This window comes from Ochotona curzoniae, unplaced genomic scaffold (genome assembly GCF_017591425.1).
Source record: "Ochotona curzoniae isolate NIBS_2020 unplaced genomic scaffold, NIBS_Ocur_1.0 contig_3622, whole genome shotgun sequence".
NCBI classification, from domain to species: Eukaryota; Metazoa; Chordata; class Mammalia; order Lagomorpha; family Ochotonidae; genus Ochotona; species Ochotona curzoniae.
This window is the reverse complement of record NW_024465926.1, coordinates 26,623,253-26,643,586: the sequence shown is the minus strand read 5'-3', so window position 1 is coordinate 26,643,586 and position 20,334 is coordinate 26,623,253. Positions and strand designations below refer to the sequence as shown.

The 20,334-nt window shown below is 56.4% G+C and overlaps 1 protein-coding gene across 1 annotated transcript in view; it reads right to left on the bottom strand.

The window, feature by feature from the left end:
* The window catches only part of ZNF423 (zinc finger protein 423), a 294,220-nt gene extending 285,524 nt beyond the window's left edge, over positions 1-8,696 (bottom strand). Inside the window, exon 1 of the mRNA XM_040982133.1 lies at positions 8,300-8,696. Within this exon, the coding sequence (XP_040838067.1) occupies positions 8,300-8,339 (40 nt within the window). The 5' untranslated portion in view covers positions 8,340-8,696. The remainder of the gene's footprint in view (positions 1-8,299) is intronic.
* Positions 8,697-20,334: the final 11,638 nt, after the last annotated feature.

Genomic DNA, 20,334 nt, shown 5'->3' with positions numbered 1-20,334 from the left:
GGTGACTGTGTGAACCTGGGTGTTAGCCAAAAAATGAAAAGTAGTGGGCATGGCTGCCTAACAACGTGTCAACGTTGAAAACCAGCTGAAGTGGTTACCACAGGGTCAGTGTTGAGGTACCACTGGTGATACCCGTATCCTGTGAGGGCACCAGTTCAAGTCCTGGCTGCTTTGCTTCCAATCCAGCTCCCTGCTAATGTACCTGGGAAAACAACAAAGCATGGCCAGGGTGCTTGGGCCCTGGTTACCCACGTGGCAGACTGGAATGGAGTTCCTGGCTCCTGGCTTCTCTCTGGCCCAGTCCCAACTGTTGTAGGCACTTGAAGAGTAAACCTATGTCATTCTGTTTTTCAGAGAAATAAATTAAAAAAAAAAAAGATGGTCTTGATGGTGAATTTCCTGTGACAGGCATTTTGCCACACTGTTTTTCAAAGGACCAGCCAGGCAAGTAGCTCCAGGATCTGAGCTCAGGAAATCACTGTCCCATTTGCCGATTTACTCCTCAAATTCTCCCAACGGTCCAGGTCAAAGCCAGGAGCAGGGACCTTAATCCAGGTCACCCACATGGTGGCGGGGACCCAGGCACGGAGCCATCATCTGCCGTCTCCCCAGGTCTGCATTAGAAGAAAGCTGGAGTCGGGAGCCAAGGCGAGGAACTGACCTGGTGCACTTTGATGTGGGGACATGGGCACCTTACCCATCAGGCCACGAACATGCCCCGAGCCTGCAGTGTGAACCAGCCTTCCAGCACAGGATGGGAATGAACACATCGGCCCCCTTTACCTGTAGGTACCCACTCCACTCAAGGCCAGGCCTCCCTCACCTGTCCCGGCACAATGTCTGCAATGATCTCCAGGCAGGTTCTGGTGTCAATGAACGTTCAAAACAATGACTTCTCCCAAGTTGCAGAGCCCGAGGTAACAGTCTCACTTATTCTCACTTACGTGTCCTCCCTTGCACAAGGAACGCGCAAGGCACACACAGAGCAAGCACCACCCGCGCCCCCACCCCTCGCAACTCAGAATCTCTGGTCTTTAGGGGGTGTCAGCCCCAGTACCCCCATTATCTAGGAGAGGGAAATGGCTCTTAAATTAGCGAGCACATCCACAGAGCCCCATTTTATATCCCAATTCAGAAGATGACATGAACATCTGCTTTCACTTCAAGACATTAATTTTCAATTATTGGAGAAAAACAAAATTAGTCCTGACAAATTGCAGGCAAGCTCAGGCTCTTGTCTGGTGGTTCGCAATAACAATTTTGGGGGCCCACAATTAGTGTCCTCGGACGGAGTTTCCTGATGGAGCCCTGTCATCTGGTGACAGTGGCAGCATCGAGTTTTATGACACCGAGGTCTGTTGGGCATGACAAGATGCCACAGCGAGTGGCTGGCTTTCTGATGTGGAGCACTGAAGATTTGGGCAGCGCTGGGGACCAGGGGGTCAGGGTAAAGAGAATAATAATAACAACATAAAATCCACTCTAGCCATTTTTACTTTTGCATATTTTAAGCCCCCACCCCCCAACCAAAACACAAATCCCTCTTGATGTCAAGTGCACCGGGTCAAGCTACACTGGCCTCATCCACCAAGACTGCCATCCGCGAGGGAAGGGTAGAGGACTCCACCCGACAGCCCTCCCCACCCTCAGAGAGCTGAAGGAACGCTTAGAAATCTCCTACCCCAACAAGGAAACAACTCTTGGCTAGGGAGTTCCCGCAACCCCAGATCTGGTTCCGCCTGATTAGCAGTCTGCAGAACAGATCTGCCAACCTCAAGGACCCCAAATCCAGAGAACAACCCACTTGATAAGATATTACGAACACTGTGATCGCGTTTGATGGTTTGTTTTTTTTATGTATCTTGGCTGGGGCGCACTCACTATATCAATAAGAAGCCACTGAAATGTGAATGAGCAGAAGAATTCAGAGATAATGATGTGGCAATCTTTCAATTGGACTTGTCACAATTGAACCCGGAGTGTGTTTGCCTAGCTAACATGTTCAGACTCTGGGGGGTAGGAGGGTTAGGGACCGGAGGCAACTGGAGGAGGCAGGTTAGAAGGGGAAAAAAAAAAAAGGAAGAAAACACAACACCACCACAACAAAGGGAAATTATATCTTTAAGAAGAGCATGAAAGACATCTCTGCTTCCAAAGTCAACTCCGTCACTGAGCTCCGACATTGTGTAATTGACTTTGCAAGTAGAACAACAGCCACGTAACAAAGAAAATGTCAGTGTTTTCACAGTGCTAATCTATAACGCTGGGAGGCCCTCCCGCTGTCAGCCAGGGCTGACAATACAATAGCTTTCAAAGGGATATTACCATCATGCTTTTATTCCTGACATCAATCAAGACAAAGAGAATCCTTTTCATGAGACATTAAAAATCAAACCTTTGTACAAGAAGATAGGTAAAACAGCGCTCCTCTCAGAGGCAGCCGCACGGAGCAATCAGCTAATTGGCGCTCCTTGAAAGGGGTAAAGTATTTTTATTTACTGAGTGTACAACCCCAATCGTTGACTGCCACAGATCTTGGCAGGTAAGCGATGAATCAAAAGTTTCCCATTCATTTCTCCCTGCCTCGCCCACAGAGGCTGAGGGAAGCTGACAACCAGCACAGAAAACTTCAAGCAGGAGATAACCAATCCAGGCATCTTGGTGGGCCCATAGCAGCTGCAAAGCAATTCTGATTACCAGCTAATGTGTCTAGGCACAAGATGGCCTGGGAAGCTCAAAGAACTTGCACAAATTGTCAGCCTCACTAACCAAGGCGTCTTGGGGTTTTCCCAGCCAGTCACAGGCAGGGGGAGCCCAGTGCGTTTTCCAGATATCCCCCTGGTGGCGGTAAGTTCCCCGGACCCACAGTTATGAAGGAGGCCTGCTGCGGATCCCAAATGTTCTCGGGACACCAAGGTAACACTCTGAATACACCAGTGTGCCATGGACAGAGTTGGGATTGCTACAGCCAGGGTTCCAGCAAAGATAATCTCAGCAAGAGAGTCTTTCCTTCACTGGTTTTCCCTCCAAAATGTTCAAATCAGCAACGACCAGGTCAGGCCAAAGCCAGGAGCCAAGAACTTCTTCTGGGTCTCCCCCATGGATGACAGAGACGCCAAGAACTTCAGCTGTCACTTGCTGTCTCCCAGGATGTATCAGCAGAAAACTAGATCAGAAGCAGAGGTGCTGGGTCTGAATTCCTAATACTTAATTTATAGGATGCAAGCTATGGGATGTCATGATTCCACACAGTAGCTTAATCCACAGCTCCCAACAGGCCTTCTTCACCTCTGCCAAACAGGTAACTCTACCCACTCATCCACCTAGGCAAAACCAAGGGGTAGGGCCTGGCGTGGCAGCCTAGCATCTAAAGTCCTCGCCTTGCACACACCGGGATCCCATATGGGCGCCAGTTTTAGTCCTGGTGGCCCCACTTCCCATCCAGCTCCCTGCCTGGGAAAGCAGTTGAGGATGGCCCAAAGCCTTGGGATCCTGCACCTGTGTGGGAGACCTGGAAGAGGCTTGGGGCTGCTGGCTTCGGCTCGGGTCAGCTCTGACCATTGAAGACACTTGGGTAAGTGAATCATCGGACAGAAGATTTTCCTCTCTGTCTCTCTTCTTCTCTATATATCTTTCGGATAAAAATAAAATAAATCTTATATATATAAAAAAGAAACCAAATGGTAATCAGGATATCTGGACATGCTCTGTCTTCTCATTGCTAGGACAGTTGTGGATGCCTACCTTTCCCATGCCTGCGACATGAAGAAAGCTACAGGAAGGTGGAGGGCTCAAGTTCAAGGAAACTCATGGTCTACAACACTCCCCCACCACTGCAGACACACAGTCACCAGCCTTCCAAGGGCTTGGAGACACTACACCCCACACCTAGCCACAGCGTGACACTGGTCCAGGTGGCCCAAACTAACGTAAACGAGGAGAGATACAAAGCCACAGTGTCCTGTGACTTGCCTCTCCAATCACATGCCCAGAAAGGGCAACGGGGGTCAGTCTCTCAACAGGGGATTCCTGGACGAGGACCAGCCTGGGAAGATAAGCCTGTGCCCACCAGACGCTGCCTTGCATCTCGCCACACAACGGACTGAAAGCTCCAAAGAAAAAGGAACAGGTCCCCACACTGCGCTAAAAACTCCTGTTCTCCCACCACTAACACGCCACCTAAATCGGCTCCTTTCAAAGAGCCAGGCGACCTCAGTGGTGGGCTACTTTGCGTTTACACATCCAAATGAACAGTTAGGAGAAATCAATGCATCTAATTGCCAGACTATTAAATCCTACAACAGGGGAAGAATTCCATAGCCACAAGCCCAAGAACCGGCTACCGATACAGCAATTATTGCAACTTTCTATGTAGCTGAAGCACAGCCCCAGCCTTCTGTCTCCAGCGAGGAACACCCTTGCTCAGGATGCTGTGCGCCTGGTTCCCCCCTTCTCCCGCTGGCGCGCTGTACCAGGCCACACCATCACCAGGGCTGGCAGGTTCTCCGAGATGACTTCAGGATGGCCAAGTCACCAGCATTTTGCGCCTTTGATTATTACTGTGCGCGAAGCCCCTTCTGGCTACACAGTTAGCGGGAGTCTCCTGCCAGAGGCACAGTTATTTTATTGCTTATTAAGTTTTGGAAGGAAACAGGTGTAAGAATCTAAACAGCAATTACTACACATAAAGGATGTTTTCTAGAATGAAACAAGCCTTCCATAGCTGGGAATCGGTAACTTAATTGAGGAGGAGAGGGATCAAATATTAGCATTAAATGTCAGCTATCCCAATCCACATAGAAAGCTGGAGATCCTACAAAAGATTTGCTTCGCCCTTCTTCCACACTGTGTACATTTAACCAAACCAACCTCGACAATTTACACTTGTATGCGGTCTCGGCTGAACAGAGAAACCTGTAACCTCAGATTGCCTCTATATTGCCTCTCCATTATTCCCATGGGAACACACGCAGTGACAAACTGGTGCTCCCGAGCCCCCAGCCCACCAAATTTATCTGACGGACTTTTGGGGAGCTACAGGCTGGCAGCAGAAGGAAGACAAAGAAGGGGGTGCGTAAAGAAGTCACAGGAGGTAGTTTTGGATGTTGGGGTTGGAGAGTGGTGATGCATGGATATAGTCAGGTTGCTAATTAACATCAAGAACTGTAATTAACAGACAGTTCATAGATTTAGAGAAAAAAAAAAAGCAACGGTATTACAAATCATTCCAAAGTTTTAAGCAGAAGCTGAAAAGGGGGAAGAAAAAAAGGCAGGTATTCATTTTTCCAGATACCTGTAAGCGAGCCACCCAGGGAAGGCATGAGTGACAGAGGGAACTGGCCGAGCAATCTTTACCAAACCACCTGACGTTGCCAGCCGCTGAAATAACATCAGTGAGTGCAGAAGAGCGCTGAGAACGAGGCCAGAATCACAGGGAAGCAAGCACTGCAACAACCACACCACACCACCAGGCAACAAAAAGGGGAAAGGCAAGGAAGGAAGAACTGAGCAGAAAACTGGGACTTGTGTGACATTCATGGGTTTGTTGGATTTTTGTTGGTGTTTTTTTTTCCCCCCAACATCACTGAAAACCAATGAGGCTCGTTTCCCTCCTGCCCTACTGCCCTGGTCCCCTTCCCAATTTACTGGTGTCCTGCCCAAGCTGTAAAGAAGGACAACCATCCCAAGGGGACAAGTGACCCCACTCCAGAAGAGCAGCAGCCACGGGGAGGGGGGAAGAGGACCCCCAGGGGAGGGCTGCTGGGTTTTCTCACAGCAGCCATAGCTGTGCTTTCAAACCACACTTTTCAAGGCATCCCTTGGAAATGGTTCTTTTTCTGTCTTTCCCTCCTGCGATGGGGTTGCACATTTTCAAGATCAATGACGGATTACAGTCAGGAGACCTTCAGAGCAGAGCGCATGGGGCGGGAAGTCCGAGACGCTGCTCCATCAGTGCTGACACACAGCAGTGGCGGCAAAACAAAATAAAACAAAATGGAAAAGGCACCGCTGCTCCGTAAGAAGCACCTTCAAGCATCTTTAAAGGTGGCGACCTTGCCGTCTCAAACACTTGGTGTGCAGCTGTCCACACTACAGCGTCTACTTCTGATTATCGCTCGGAAGAAAGGGGCAGTGCTTGAAAAGCAATAAATCCTTTACCTGCTGCAACTCTTATCTATTCAAATTATCTCGTCTCTTCCCTCAACAGTGGCCCCAGTGCCACCTTGTTCACACTAAGATATCGCATCAAAGGTAAAATGGTTTGGCAGAGGAAGGTTGCAGTCGCTCTGATGACAACTTGGGGGCCGGGGCCCCATGGCACCCACAGGCTCCCTCCACGTGACTGACACTCAGAACGCTTCTCCAAATGCCTACACACGCCTGGTTCCCACCTTGCTGGTTCCCACCTGGCTAGCTAGTGTGGCGCAGGTACATCCACACACATTTGGAGCCCCTCCTGAAAAGTCACTTTTAGTGGAACACCCATTCCGTTGTCTCTCCGAGACCCATTCGTGTGGGTCTTAGACACTGACGTTCGGGCAAATCATGCATCGGATCTCCACAAAGCCTTCCACGGTTTGCGGTCTCCCAGTGCGGGAGGCTGGGAGACCTGGATCAGGGTCACAGGTAAGCACGCTGTACATCCTTAGGAAAAACCTCCCCTGCATGTAACATTTCATTCAAAAACAACTGCCTGCGGGTAAGGACAAGGGTTCTGCCAATGTGAAATTCCAACTGCAACCAAATATGCTCGCTAGCAGTTCTCTCAAGGCCAGAGGACGAATACGGTCCCCGTTGTCAGCTGGGGAGTAGGGGTGCCCCGTTTCTGTGCTGCAAGCAGGGCAATCCGAGACTGGGCTGGTGGCCAGGTTAAGGGACCACGACCAACTTCTCTCAAAGAAAGAGGCGCGGGAGCAAGTCTGCCTTGAGCCGTTCCAAGGTGACAAGAGAGGGTCTCCGCGGCCCAGGCCCATAGCTCTCCCGGGACTCCAGAAGGACATGGCCAGTACCTCGGCACCCGGTCTGCCAGACTCAGGCACAGCCGTTCCAGCCCGGAGCAAGCAAGGCAGGAAGGGAGCGGGGGCCCCAGCGCCTTCCCGCGCAGGCATCCAGGAAATGAACTTTTCAGAGCAGAACTGGGCTGCGGCCAGAGGTCACCAGAGGAGTGGAAAGGACTAGGGCCTCCGGACTTCTGGCTCCAGAGACACAGCCGCTCTCGGCCTGGGGCTCCCTGACCGTCCCCCAGCCGGCGGGGCGGCCGCGCACCCACTGGAGGGGGCTGGAGTCGGGACAAAGCCGCAGGCAAGGCCCGAAGAGGCCAGTCAGCCGGGGAGGGAAGGTCAGGGGAGTGGCTGCGCGGCCTCTCCCCGGGGCGTCTACTCCCAAGGGGTCCGCTGGAGCCGGGGGCCCGCAGGGGAAATGGGAAAGGAAAGCACGGAAACAGGGAGGGGAGGGCTGCGTGCGCGTCTCTGTCTCCGCAAAAAAAAAACGTGCGCACCCCGGGGACCCGCCACAGGAAGGCGACCGGAGTGTCCAGCGCGCGGGCGCCGAGGGTCGAGTCCCCTGGACTCGGCGCCGAAGCGCGCGCACGGCGGCCCCAGCGCTCCCCTGGAGACCCTTGTCCCGCCGGCGCGGCGCAGACAATGAACTCCTGCAGGAGGCTCCCTGCCCGGCTGGCCTCGGCTGAGGAGGCAGGCAGGAAGTGCGGGGGCCCTGGCTCGGGCCCGGAGCGCGGCCTGGGAGGGGGCGCCGGGCGGCCGGAGACCGGGCACGGCATCCAGGACGCGCGCAAGCCGCGTCCGCCGCGCTCGCGTCCCGGGGAACCAGACGAGGGCCGGAGACAGTCGGCGAGGCCCGGGGCCGGCTAGGGCGACCCCGGAGCTGCGGCGGCCTCCCCGGCGCCCGTCCTAGCCACCTCTTCCTTCCTCCCGCCGCCGCGATTCGCAATCCCCGCCAAGTCGGGCCCGCACCCCTTGATTGGCCACGCGGGCCCCGGGCCCGCACGGAGGGAGCGGCGCGAGCCCCTGGCGGCGCCCCCCAGGCCCGGGTCCCCGGCGGCTGCGGCGCCCGGGCCCAGGGTCCCGGCGGGTAGGGTGTCCGCGGCGTGCCCCCCTCAGCCGCCTCCGCCTCCCGCGCCTGGCCTCCTCCTCCCCCTCCTCCGCCTCCGCCTCCTCCTCCTCTCGGCTCGCTCGCGCGGTCCCCGGCCGCCCGCCCGCTCGCCGGTCCCTCCTCCCTCGCTCCCTCCCTCCCCACCCGCTCGCTCGCTCGCTCGCGCCTCCGCCGGGCCTCGCTCGCTCACCTTTCACCGAGCGCGGCTTCGCCTGCTTCCGCCTGGACATGTCCGGGTCTCCGGGCGCTCCGTCGCCCTGCGCGGCCGGCTCCCCCCGCCGCCCCCCGCCGCTCCGGGCCGCCCTTCTCCCCCTTCTCCTCCGCCTGCCTCTCGGAAACTTTTTTTTTTGCAGCCGGGTCGGCGGCTGGGGGGAGCGGACCGCTGGTCCGAGGCGGCCTCCCTTGGGGGGGCGGCCCGGGCCGGCTGAGGCCGCTCGGGGGCGGGGGGAGGCCCGGGGGGCGCGCCGGGGCCCTGCCTGTTGCAATGCGGCAGCCGGGGGCTCCCGGTCCCAGCAGCGGTCCCAGCGGCGCGGGGAGTCCGGAGGCCACTCGGCCGAGCCGAGTTATGCAAAAAAAAAAAAAAAAAAGCCGCCCCCCTCCTCCTCCCCACCCCCCGCCGGCCCCCGGCCCCTGCGGCCCCCTCCCTCCCTCCCCCACCCCACCGCCACCCTCGCCCTCCTCCTCCTTCTCCTCCTCCGCCCCTTGCCGGATTTTTGTGCAAAGTTTGCAGGCGTCCGGCCACGCAGCCCGCTGCGGAGCTCACAATGAACCCATCTGAGGAGAGGGAACGGGGCTAGAGTCGAAGGGGTCTCAGGGGTAATGGAGACCGGGAGCTCGGACCCCACGAAAGAAAAAAAAAGCCTCAGATTATCCCTTTCCGCACACGCAAAAAAAAAAATATAATAATAATAAATATTAATGGCAATGGCTCAAAAATGCCCAAACGCCTGGTTTGGAAATTGTGATGGATGGCGACGGGGGTTGCGGGGGGAGTCCCTCAACTCAGCCTAGTTGGAGGGGGGGGGTTCGAAGCTGCCGCAGCGGCTCCAAAACCGCAGCTCGGGGCCCCCGGCTCACGCCCCCTTCTCTGGTTCACGCCTCGGTCCGGCGCCGGCCCCCCGGCGGAGGAAGGGGCGTGCGGGGGCGCTCAGGCGGCGGCAGGCAGGCGCGCCCGTGCCCCAGGCATCGCTCAGCCCGTGCGCCGGGCCGCCGCTGCCTGCCCTCGGGCTGCGGTGCTCAGCGCGCGGCGCGCAGCCGATCTGCAGGCCGGTGCCAAGTCTCCGGCCCCGCTAGCTGCCTCCATGGGCCAGGGGCTCGGGGAGGGGGGAGGCGGCGGCCGCGGTGGCGGAGGAGGAGGAGGAGGACGAGCTGGCGGCAGCGGCCGGGCTCCCGTCCTCCCGGGCAGCGGCGGCGGCGGCTGCGCCCCGGCTCCTCCGCGCTCCAGCCGGCGCCGGCCCGCCCGCCAGCCTCCCTCGCGCTCCTGTCTTCTTTGTGGTCGCTGGCTCTCCTCCTCCCGATCCGGCTGCTGGGGCTGCACTGCAGAGACACATAATAAAGCCAGGCTTGGCTGGAAATGTAGCCGGGTCCCAGCAGGAGGATGTGAGGAGCGGAGTCCCGGCGGGGGAGCGCTCTGATCCCGTGGGGCGCCCCGCACTGCTCCGGCTCGGATCAGACGGAGAGAGGGCCAACAGCACCGAGCGATGGACAGCGCTGGAAATACAGCTCCGGCCGCCCGCAAAACCCGGACCGCGGCGGCGGCGGCAGGCACAGGCGCGGGCACCGCAGCCGCACGCGGGACCCCGGCCCCGGCGCCGGGCACGGGGAGAGGGAACAGCACCGGGCCCACGCAAACTGCACAAAGTGTAGGAACGGGGAGCCTTTTGAGATGGGTGCCCTCTTAGTGTCCACCCCGCGCACCACAACCCTCCCGGGGCCTGACCAGGCCTCTTGCAGCTGCTATTCTGTCCTCCGGTCTGTGTTCGACGACCACCCCTGCCCCACGTCCCACAGACTCCTCCACCACAGGGATTGCCGTGTGCGCGAGCCGCCTCCTCCGCCCCAAACACTAGCCTTTGTGGGGTTCTCACGGCCGGTGCGCACTTCCTACCTACCTCACCCCCAAAATGTTGCGGTAGCACCCCCTCCTGCTCACGGTTGACAATGGGAGTAAACTCCTACTTTTTACAAAGTTTTGCCCCACCACCAGGTGGCGCCGCGCTGCAGTGCAGCCTTGGAGCCCCCCCAGCGGTTCGGGTCCCCTGGCAGGACCCCGGAAGGGCTCCGATTCCATGAACGTCTTTCCCAAACTTCTTGCGAGGCCTCCCCGCCTCGACCCGCGGCCGGCGGCGTCTCCCGGGTGCGGAGGGGTCCGCACACCCGCCCCCTCCCCGGGGCCGATGGCGCCACCTCGGGCCCTTGCGACCCTGCGCTGGGAGAGCGAAGCGGGTGCGCGGCGCGGCGCTGGGGGTTATCAATCTCGCGGATCGATAAGTTGCCACTTGGAGAGGGAGGGCTGTGTCCCCACGGAGACGAGTTACCCAGGGCAACCTTTCACGGAAAAACCCGCTGCCCGCCGCGAGCAGCGCCGAGCCGGGCCGGGCAGAGGCGCCCGCCCCAAGCAGGGTGCCCGCGCCCCGCAGCTCCCCAGCACGCCCGCCAGCCGGGCCTGCGCCCCCCTCGGCTCGCTGCTTGGTCCCGCCGGGCCCTGCTCGCCAACCCCGTGCTGGGCTGATTGCCGAGGTGGATGCCACCCCCGCACCCCTGCGGCTGGGGAGCGCGGGCCGGTGGATGCGGAGAAAGGCCCGAGGCTGGGGGGGTGGGGGGGGTGCGGCGCGCGCGCCCCGTGACCGGCTCTAAGGAGGAAGCGGGGGACCGGCGACACGCAACGCCGAGGCCACCGCTCTGACGCGGGAAGGTCTCGGGCCAGGGCAGGGACTCGTCTTAACTAGGACCCTGGCCTTGGGGACCGCCCCCTGGCCGCGTCTGGGCTGCCACCCACCACCGCTGTCCCCGGCTCGTGCGTCCCAGGGTGGCCAACAGCCCAGACCCCCCGGGGAAACGAGAGCTGCCGCCCCACGGCGCAGCAGTGGCTGGGGTTAGGCTGAAAGGGGGTGCCCAGGGCCAAAGCGAGGGCAGAGGCCGCGAGGCGCCGGGAAGGAGCCAGGAAGGAGGGGCCGAGGCAGCCGCTCCCCCCCACCCCCGCCGGCGCCTGGGATCGAGGCCCGCGGAGAGAGGCTGACAGGCGGCAGATGGCACACGCTGGGGGAGGGGGCGATTGGCCTCGGCTCCGGGGTGCCCCCGCCGCGGGCCGCCTCTCCTAGGGGGAGGGGGCGGGGACCAACCCGCCTGCCCCCTCCGCTCGCCCGCCCTAGCCCTCTGGGGGGCTGGAGACGGCGGGTCCCGCCCAGCTGGGAGCCGGGACAGAGAGGGGGTGGACAAAAGGAGCGCGGTGGGGAAGGGGCGCGCCGGACGAAAGGAGGGGTCACCGGGCGGAGAGAACTGGGGGACGCCCGCGGCGCTGCCCTTTTCCACCCTCGGCGAGCCGCAGGAGGCCGGAGGTGGAGCTAACGGGATGGAGAGGGCCCCCGCAAAGCCACGGGTCCCCGGGCAGCGCGCAAAGTTTCCCGGACCCCTCCCCCTCCGTCTCCGCCACGCACATTCGCGTCTGGTCGCTACCCCTGCCCCCTGTCCCACCCCAAAGCAAGACCACCCGGCCCAGCGGCAGTCGGGGTACAAGACAGAGCTGGACCTGGTCCCCGCCTCAGCTGGGACGGCTTCCTGTGAAGCATGTTTCATTTTTAACTCCTTCCAGAAAAAGACGTTTTTAAGGGGCAGAAAAAAAATCTGAGAGCAGCCAACAGCCAGTCGCGTCCCTCACCTTCCCCGCCCCCTCCAGCCTCCGGATCCCGGGCTGAGCTCAGACTGCAGGGGTCTCAGGGGGCACCCGTGAAGCCTGGATCTTGCTTCTCACCAGCCTGGTGACCTTGGGCCAGAAAAAGGTCATTTTCAGGTGGCGTTTCACACCCACACCTGCTGGCTCTCTGCTCTTGGAGTGTGGTCACCCCCACACATCCCCACCCGAGCAGTGAGAAAGGCCCTTCTGGCCGCGGCGGTCAGCTGTGCCTTCCCGGCTGGGAGGACGGTGGGGAAACCGGCTGCAAGCAGTCAGGAGCCACCATCATACACGCAAGAGAAATTACAAGAGGATGTGTCTGAGAATGAATAAAAGCTTGCACACACAGATAAGTTTGGTGGGTGGCGCGGGAATCACCTATCCCGTGTGCTGCCTTTCCCTTGCCACTTGCCAGTGCTCCTTAAGCCTGCAATCCCTAGACGTGCAGCGCGTAAGGCTTCCGTGAATTTCCAAGAATCAGCAGGCCACCATGGTGAGCACTCTGGTGGAGCCGGGAGGGTCCCGAGAACAAAAACATAAGATGGGACAGTAAAGTTAGCTAGGGTGAATTTCCTTGTGCAGTCTACAAGCTGGTACCCTGCGCCTGCCCCCAACTCCAAGCTCTCGCTCGCACATAGGAATCACAGCCACGCCCCCTGAAGCAGGTGGATTGCTTCCAAGAGCCCTCCCAGATTCTAGAATTGACAGTGCTCAAGTTCCTTACAAGAATACAAAACGGTGTAATATTTGCATATCCCCCTGTATACTTGAAGCCATCTCTGCACGGCTTACACTACCAATACAAGGCAAATGCCACATAAATAGTTGTTAGACCACAGTGTTTAGGGAATAACGACAAGGGGAGAAAAATTGGTACGTGTTCACTACATGTGTCTTTGTGTTTTCCTGAGTGTTTTCCATCCGAGGTAGATGGACTGCACGGGTGCAGAACCCATAATGTGCCAACTGGATGTGCAATCTGGAATCAGCAACGTTGGTTTCTCCCTCCTCCAGGAAATAAGCATGTTCCTCTGTTGGATTATGAATACATCTATAGATTTTGTACCTACTGTGTGCCAAGACTGAGGGTAACAGCATGAACAAGTAGCCCAGCTTCCTACTCAGCCTTGGTCTCTGGAGCGGGGGCTGACCTTAAATGGCCACACAAATAACTGTTTCACCACAGTTTTGATCAATCCTAAGTAGGAAAGCTACAGCATAAAAGAAGCCAAAACTCAGAGGGTCCCAGTGGAGGTCTGGCCAAGAGCTTGAAGAAGGAAGAGGGAGGTGGGAGGCAAGAAGAGATTCGAAGACTGAGTTTCCAGCAACATGGACACGGTGTGCAAAGGGCCTGGGGTAGGTGGGAGGGGAACTTATCACAGCTCGATGGAAAGGCCTGAAACTGTCCTAGCCAGGCTCTGGAGCCATTTCAATGCGTTTTCCAACAGCCTCCCAAGCAAATTCCTTGCAAAATGGGAGATCTCACACAGTGGGAGATCTCTTCCCTCCCCCAGGGGGTTCCCTTGAATGGACATACCCCTGCCTTCTAGCTGCCATAGGTGCAGTAGAAAGGCATTGCTGGGCTGGCACTGTGGCATAGCGGGTAAGGTCTCCATCTGTCACTCGTATACTCACTGGTTTGTGTCCTGATTGCCCCACTTTGGGTCCAGCTCCCTGCTAATGGCCTGGAAAAACAGCAGTAGGTGGCCCAAGTCCTTGAGTCCTTGCACCCACATAGGAGACTTAGAATATCCTGATCCTTGGCTTGGGACCGGCACAGCCCTGGCTGTTGTGGCTATGAGGGGAGTGAATCAGCAGATACAAAATCAATCTCTCTCTCTTTCTCTCCAACTCTTTCTAACTCTGCTTTTCAAGTAAAGAATTCTCTACAAAGATAAAACACAAAGGTGTTGCTTTATTTCAGGATAACTTAGTTTGTGATATCCAAGTTGCCCTTGGGGGACCTGAGGGAGCAAGGATCCTGCCCCTGCTTGGCCCTGGCACCACAACCATCCAGGAGCCCACCCCACCTCCAGTCTGGGTCTTCCCTCCCTTTACACCATTCTTTGCAGCTTACAAGGACATGGTCCCAGAGTTCCTGAAGATTCAGAAGAAAAGACGAGGGGGAAATAGGGTTCCTTTCTCTGCTTTTAGTTTTCCTGTCGGCCTTCTTGGGGAGGCGAGACCCTGCAGAGGCTTCAGAAATTCCCAGAGGTCCCCATCGTGCCTCCCCCCCTCCCTCTACCACCACAGCTCGCAGAGGCCAGCAGCGGGCCCAGACAGCTGCCTCCCTGGGGCCGTGGGAGCCTGGTGCCAAAAACAATAAGTCGGGTGTGGGAACCTCCTTGTCTTCTCCAGTTTCTGTTCAGCTGGGAAAGCCATGTCTATTTTATCATCATTATTATAATTATTTAATTCTTCCAGCATCAGCAGTCTTTGCAAGGAACACCCACAAGGCAGCCAACTTGGTGGGAGGGTCCCGGTGGACTCAAGCCCAGAGAAGGCCTGCAGCTCCTGGCTCTGGCCCCAACAGCCTCTGCCCAAGTCCCCACTGCCAGCGGCTCTAAGAGAGCAGGACACCAAGCCTGAGGGAGCTCACCTCGGCTTCACTGGCTGTCCAGCTGGTCATGATGCTGCTCTTACAGTGTCTGGAATTTCATTTAAAAGCTCTTTCAGTGGCACTTTGCAAAATGTATCTTTTAATTCCGTAAGATAGATGTGATTTTTTTAGAGGTATGTATGTATGTATGCATTTATGTATGTTTTGAAGGGCAGCAAGACAGAGAGGGGGAAAGACGGAGATCTTCCATCTGCTGGTTCACTCTGCAAATGACAACAACTGCCAGGGCTGGGGCAGGCTGCAGCCAGGAGCCTGGAACTCCATCTGAATCTCCCACACGGATGGCAGGGGCCCAAGTACTCACTTGGGTCATCTTCCACTGCTTTCCCAGGCGTGTTAGCATCCCAAGTGGCCCATTGCGCCACAGCATTGGCCCCAGTGGCTGGGAGTGTGGTATAACAGCCAGTGTTGGAAGCTTTACCCAGGAGCAGTCAGGGGAGTGCTCCCAGCATGCCCCTTCCAGAGCCATCTCAGTCAGGGTCACAAATCCTGGGACATCAGGATCTCAGCCAGCTGCCAAAGAGCCAGTGGATACCAACCATACGGTGCATTTAGAAACAAGCTCTCCTTGGTGACGCTACAGGCATTCGGGCTCTGGAGCCACTGGGCTCCCCAGTTCCTAAGACTGAAGCAGTGCAGCTGGGACAGCCTACATGCAGGGGTATACCCCACCCGCACAGCAGGAGCCCTCCGCGTTCCCACTAGAGAAGATTTCTGACTGCGTGGTGTCTGCTAGGGTGAAGAGCACGCCTGCAGGATGTGGAGGGGCTGGTCCTGCTGGGCACAGTCCGCTCAGCTGAGAGCACAGCCCTGGAGGGAGCTGACCAAGCTACCCATGGGGCCTGTGCTGTTTTGAAGGTAGTCCTGCTTTGCTATGGAGTATCTGCTTACTGTCTGCATGTGGCAGAATTTTTTTTTTTTTTTGGTAAAGATTTATTTATTCGTTTACTTTGAAAATCAATGTTAGAAGGATCTTCCATCTTCTGATTCACTCCCTGAATGGCCACAACAGGTAGGGCTGGGCCAAACTAAAGCCAGGAGCTTCATCTGTGTCTTTCACGTGGGTGTAGGTACCCAGACACTTGGGCCACCCTCCACTGCTTTTCCCAAGCCACCATCAAGGGACTGGGTCAGGACTAGACAACAGAAACAAGAACCTGTGCCCATGTGGGATGCAGGCATTGCAGGTGGTGGTCTTATCAGCTATGCCACAATGCCAGCTCCTGGCAATGTTTGTTTTTTTTTGTTTGTTTGTTTTTTTTTTTTTTTTTTAGATTTATGTGTTTATTTGAAAATCATGGTAGCAGAGAGAGAAAAAGAAAGATATCCTTCATCCACTGGTTCACTCTCCAAATGACCACAACAGCCAGGGTTGTACCAGGTCAAAGCCAGCAGCCAGAATCTCCATCCAGGTCTTCCGCATGGGTGGCCAGTGCTTGGACCATCCTAACAGTCCCAGCTGCACCTTCCTAGACACATTAGCTGGGAACTGAATCAGAAGCAAACAGCCGGAACTTGAACGGGGGGCTCCAATATGGGATGCCAGCAGGAGCCTCAGCAGTAACTTAACCTGCTGTTCCGCACCTCAGCTCTGTGTGGCTGAATCTGGGGAAAGACTTACCACCACAGACTATCGGGGAACAGCAAATGCTCACCACCTTCAGCCTCTGCTGTGACCATTATCATCCACTGAAAAGGACCAAGTGGCAACAAACAAGAAAAGGATATTAGCATTTTTCCTGTGTCTGCCCTCCTTCCCCGCCTCACCATGTTAGTATGTAGGCCCGGGAGAAATGCCATGGAGCTCTCCCAACACCAGCATGTGTGGTCCCTGCTCAGGGCACAGACCGTGCCCACAGCAGGAAGGAGGTGAAATGGGACAGTCAGGGTGGAGTCCACACTGCTCCCTGTTAACACCTCCTGCCCTGCCCATGCTCAGGACACAGCAAGGGCAGCCCTGTCCCTGCTGCATACAGAGGGACCCAGGCATGTCCCTCTGCTGTCAATCCTTGCTACGTGAAAGCAAGGAGCGATGGAGAGAAAGTTCTGCCTGCCTGTATAGTCTGAAAACTCTTTCAGGGTGCAGGCATTTGGTACAGCAGTGAAGAGCCTATGTCCCAAGGAAGAGGACATGGTAGGATTCCCAGCCCCAGCTTCTTGCTAATGCAGACCCCAGGAGGCAGCTGCAGTCCCTGGGACCCTGCCACTAACAGGAGAGACTCTAATTGACCTCCTCACTTCTGGCTTTGATCTCAGCCCAGCCCCTCCAGCACAGGCATTTTGGTTGACACAGATCTCTTTCCCTCTCAAATAACATTTTGGAGGAGGGTGGCCCCTGCAGCACAGTGGGCAAAGCCATTACTGTGGCACTAGCATCTGGTATGGGTACTGGTTTCTGTCCGAGCTGCTCTACTTTTTTTTTTAAGAATTATTTTTATTGGAAAGTCAGATATATAGAGAGGAGAGACAGAGAGGATCTTCCATCTGGTGATTCACTCCCCAAGCAGCCTCAATGGCTGGAGCTGAGCCAATGCAAAGCCAGGAGCCAGGAACTTCCTCCAGGTCTCCCAGCGGGTGCAGGGTCCCAAGGCCCTGGGTCATCTTCTATTACTTTCCCAGACCATAAACAGGGAGTAGGATGGCAAGCAGGGCTGCCGGCATTATAAGCTGTGTCCATATGGGATCCCGGCATATTCAAGGCAAGGACTTTAGCCACTAGGGTATCACGCCTGGCCCCCAGCTGCTCTTCTTTTCATGCAGTTCCCTGTTAACGCACCTGGGAAAGCAAGGGAAGATGACCGAAGTGCTCGGGCCCTGTTCACTTACGTGGAAGACCCAGGAGAAGCTCTGGGCTCCCAGCTTCAATCCAGCACAGGTGCAGGCGTTGCAGCTATCTGGGGAGTGAACCAGCTGGGAGAAAATTTTCTCTCTCTGCTTTTCTCTTTCTCTCTGTAATTCTGCCTTTCAAATAAATAAAACTTTGTAAAAATACTAAACTTTTTTTTTTAGTCGGATCATTTTAAGTTTTTAAAAAAAATGTCTTTCAATATGGAACCCTAGATTTTGCTCCATATTCTGATCACACACTGGTGCCCACTTCCTGTCCAGTGAGTGGTACCTACTCAGTATACCTGCTTTCTATCCAGTGAATGGTGGTGACTACAGTAGATGCTGGCAGGTGAGGACCAGAGGTAAGAGGCAGGGCACTGGATCGACAAGGCTGCCCCGTAGCACAAATCTGCCACAGAACAAGTCGTACAGACCTGAATTCCGCTCTTGCTCTTGCAGCTGCTCAGCCATGCCCCTGGGGCAAGGCAACGTCACAAGAGGAGGGTGATGTCAAGGCACAGGGCAGTCCTGAGCAAGGAGAGACAATCACCATGGCGACCAGCCTTGAGGATGTGCGGAAGGAGCCAAGGCTTTGGCAGTCAGAGTTAGATTGGAGCGGTTGGTCCTTCTTCTGTCACGGGATGCCTGGGCCCCTGTCAAGGGCAGGTTGACCAGCAAGAAGGAGTGAGAAGAAGGCTGCCAAGGCAACTTCCCCGAGTGAAGCCTTAGGGCCCACGCACCTGTTTTTGTCTACCAGGGCCCCTGTCCATGGGATCCTTGCATGTAGTCAGCAGCTTATGAATGTGGGTGGCCACTAGACCAAGCACAGCACACACTGCAGCCACTGGGCAGGTTGAGGTTGCCTGGGTGGCTTTGAGTCACCCTGTTTCTGCCTCAGTCTTCCTTTTGTGAAAGCTCTGGTTTTCTCCTGAATGGAGAAGGAGATCTGGATGTATTCCCAGCCTCTGGCCCAACCGGCACAGGGCCCGAGTTCAAAGCCAGAGGGAGTAGAGCAAATTCAGGCAAGAGGCCACAGAGGGAGGCTATAGGAATCAGGGGGTTGTAGGGGAACCCTCCTGGGATGGGAGTCTGGAGGGGGGCCGGGCGGGGGAATTCAAGTCCCTGTGGACCCAGCCTGGGGCAGCATTTCTCAGGGCCTGCTGCCTCCCCTGAGTGGCCTGGCCCCATCCTGGTCATGCACATCGGGACATGCCAGGGCCTGGCTTCTCAGGGGCCAGAGGGAGCTCCCGCAGGGGACTTCAAAAGCCCAAACGCCTTTCAGAAAGGAACTAAAACTTTGTGCCTAACCAAAGCCTCCACAGGAGAAGAACAGGCCTAGCCCTTTTCTTTTTAAGTCTCTTTCTTTCCCAGCCGGCTGGCCTGGTCATTCTCTTTTTTTCCTATTATAAACGGTCCCAGCTGCAACACACAGGGAAGGAAAGAAAAAAAAAAAAAAACCAACAAAAAAACCACCATCTCCCAGGCCTGGGCAGGGGCCCGCCTGCAGCCGCAGCCGCCTGGCTGGCCTCCTGCGGCAGACAAAGGCAACTCAGGACTCGGCACCCACTGGGAGAGGCCCTTTGGCCCCCTGCTCAGAGCCAAGGCCACAGCGGGAGCCAGGGGAGGATTCGCAAAGTTTCTGCCAGCACTCCAGACGGTTCCTGCCTTTGGGAGTGGAGCCACTGGCCCTAAGATGGAGGCAAGGGTTCCTGGGGTGCCCATTTGTCAAGAGCAGAAAACGAAAGATCTTACCAGGACCACAGGCTTCAGGGCTTTAGCCTGGAAGGGAAGGCCTGTGAGATGACCCAGGCAAGGAATAGAAAGTGCAGAATCTCTCTTTCTCTCTCTTTTAAGATGTATTTTTTATTGGAAAGGCAGATTTACAGAGGAGAGACAAAGATCCTCCATCTGCTAGTTCACTCCCCAAATAGTGCCAAAGGCCAGAGCTCAGCCAATGCAAAGCTAGAAGCCAGGGACTTCTTCCAGGTCTTCCATGTGGATACAGGATCCCAAGGACTTGGGTTATCCTCCATTGCTTTCCCAGGCCACAGGCAGGGATCTGGATGAGAAGTGGAGCAGCCAGGACATGAACAGGTGTCCGTATGGATGCCAGTGTTTGAAGGTAGAGGATTAGCCAGTTGAGTTATTGTGCCAGCTCCCCCACACCTCTCTTTTTAAAAAAAAGCTTTATTTTTACTTGAAAGGAAGATTTTACAGAGAGAAGGAGAGATACTGAGAGAGGAGAGCAAGATCTTTCCTCTGCTAGCTCATGCCACAAATGACCACAATGGCAAGAGCTGAGCTGACCCAAAGCTAGGATCCAGGAGTTTCTCCCAGGTCTCCCTCGTGCATCCAGGGTCCCAAGGCCTTGGGCCATCTTTCATTGCTCCCCCAGGCCACAAGCAGGGAGCTGGAACACAGGCAACATCTGGACCTGGGGGCGTTCAAAGGCCAGCGTGAGGAGATTCTTCTGGGTTGCCCCTGTGGGTACAGGGGTCCAAGGTCTTCACCATTGTCTGCATCTTTCCCAGGCATGTCAGCAGCAGGGCTGGATCGTAAGAGGAGCAGCTGAAACATGAACCAGCACCCACATGGGAAGCTTAGCCTATTGCATGCCAGAAGCCATCCCCAGATGTGGAATCTCCTGTGTGGGAGAATGGTCTGCCCAGGATCACATTCCCAGTAAAAGCAGAGCTGCCCTCACTCCCAATTCCCACTCCTGGTGCCAGACGACAGGGCCAACTTGGGAAAGGCAGGACAGGCGAGGGGTCTGTTGAATGCGGGCCAGGCACTCCTTTTAGAGATAGGGAGTGCCTTCTCTCAAGTCCCCTGCCTCCCAGCAACTCAACCCCTCTCCCCAGGCTTCACCTTCCTCTTCCGTGAA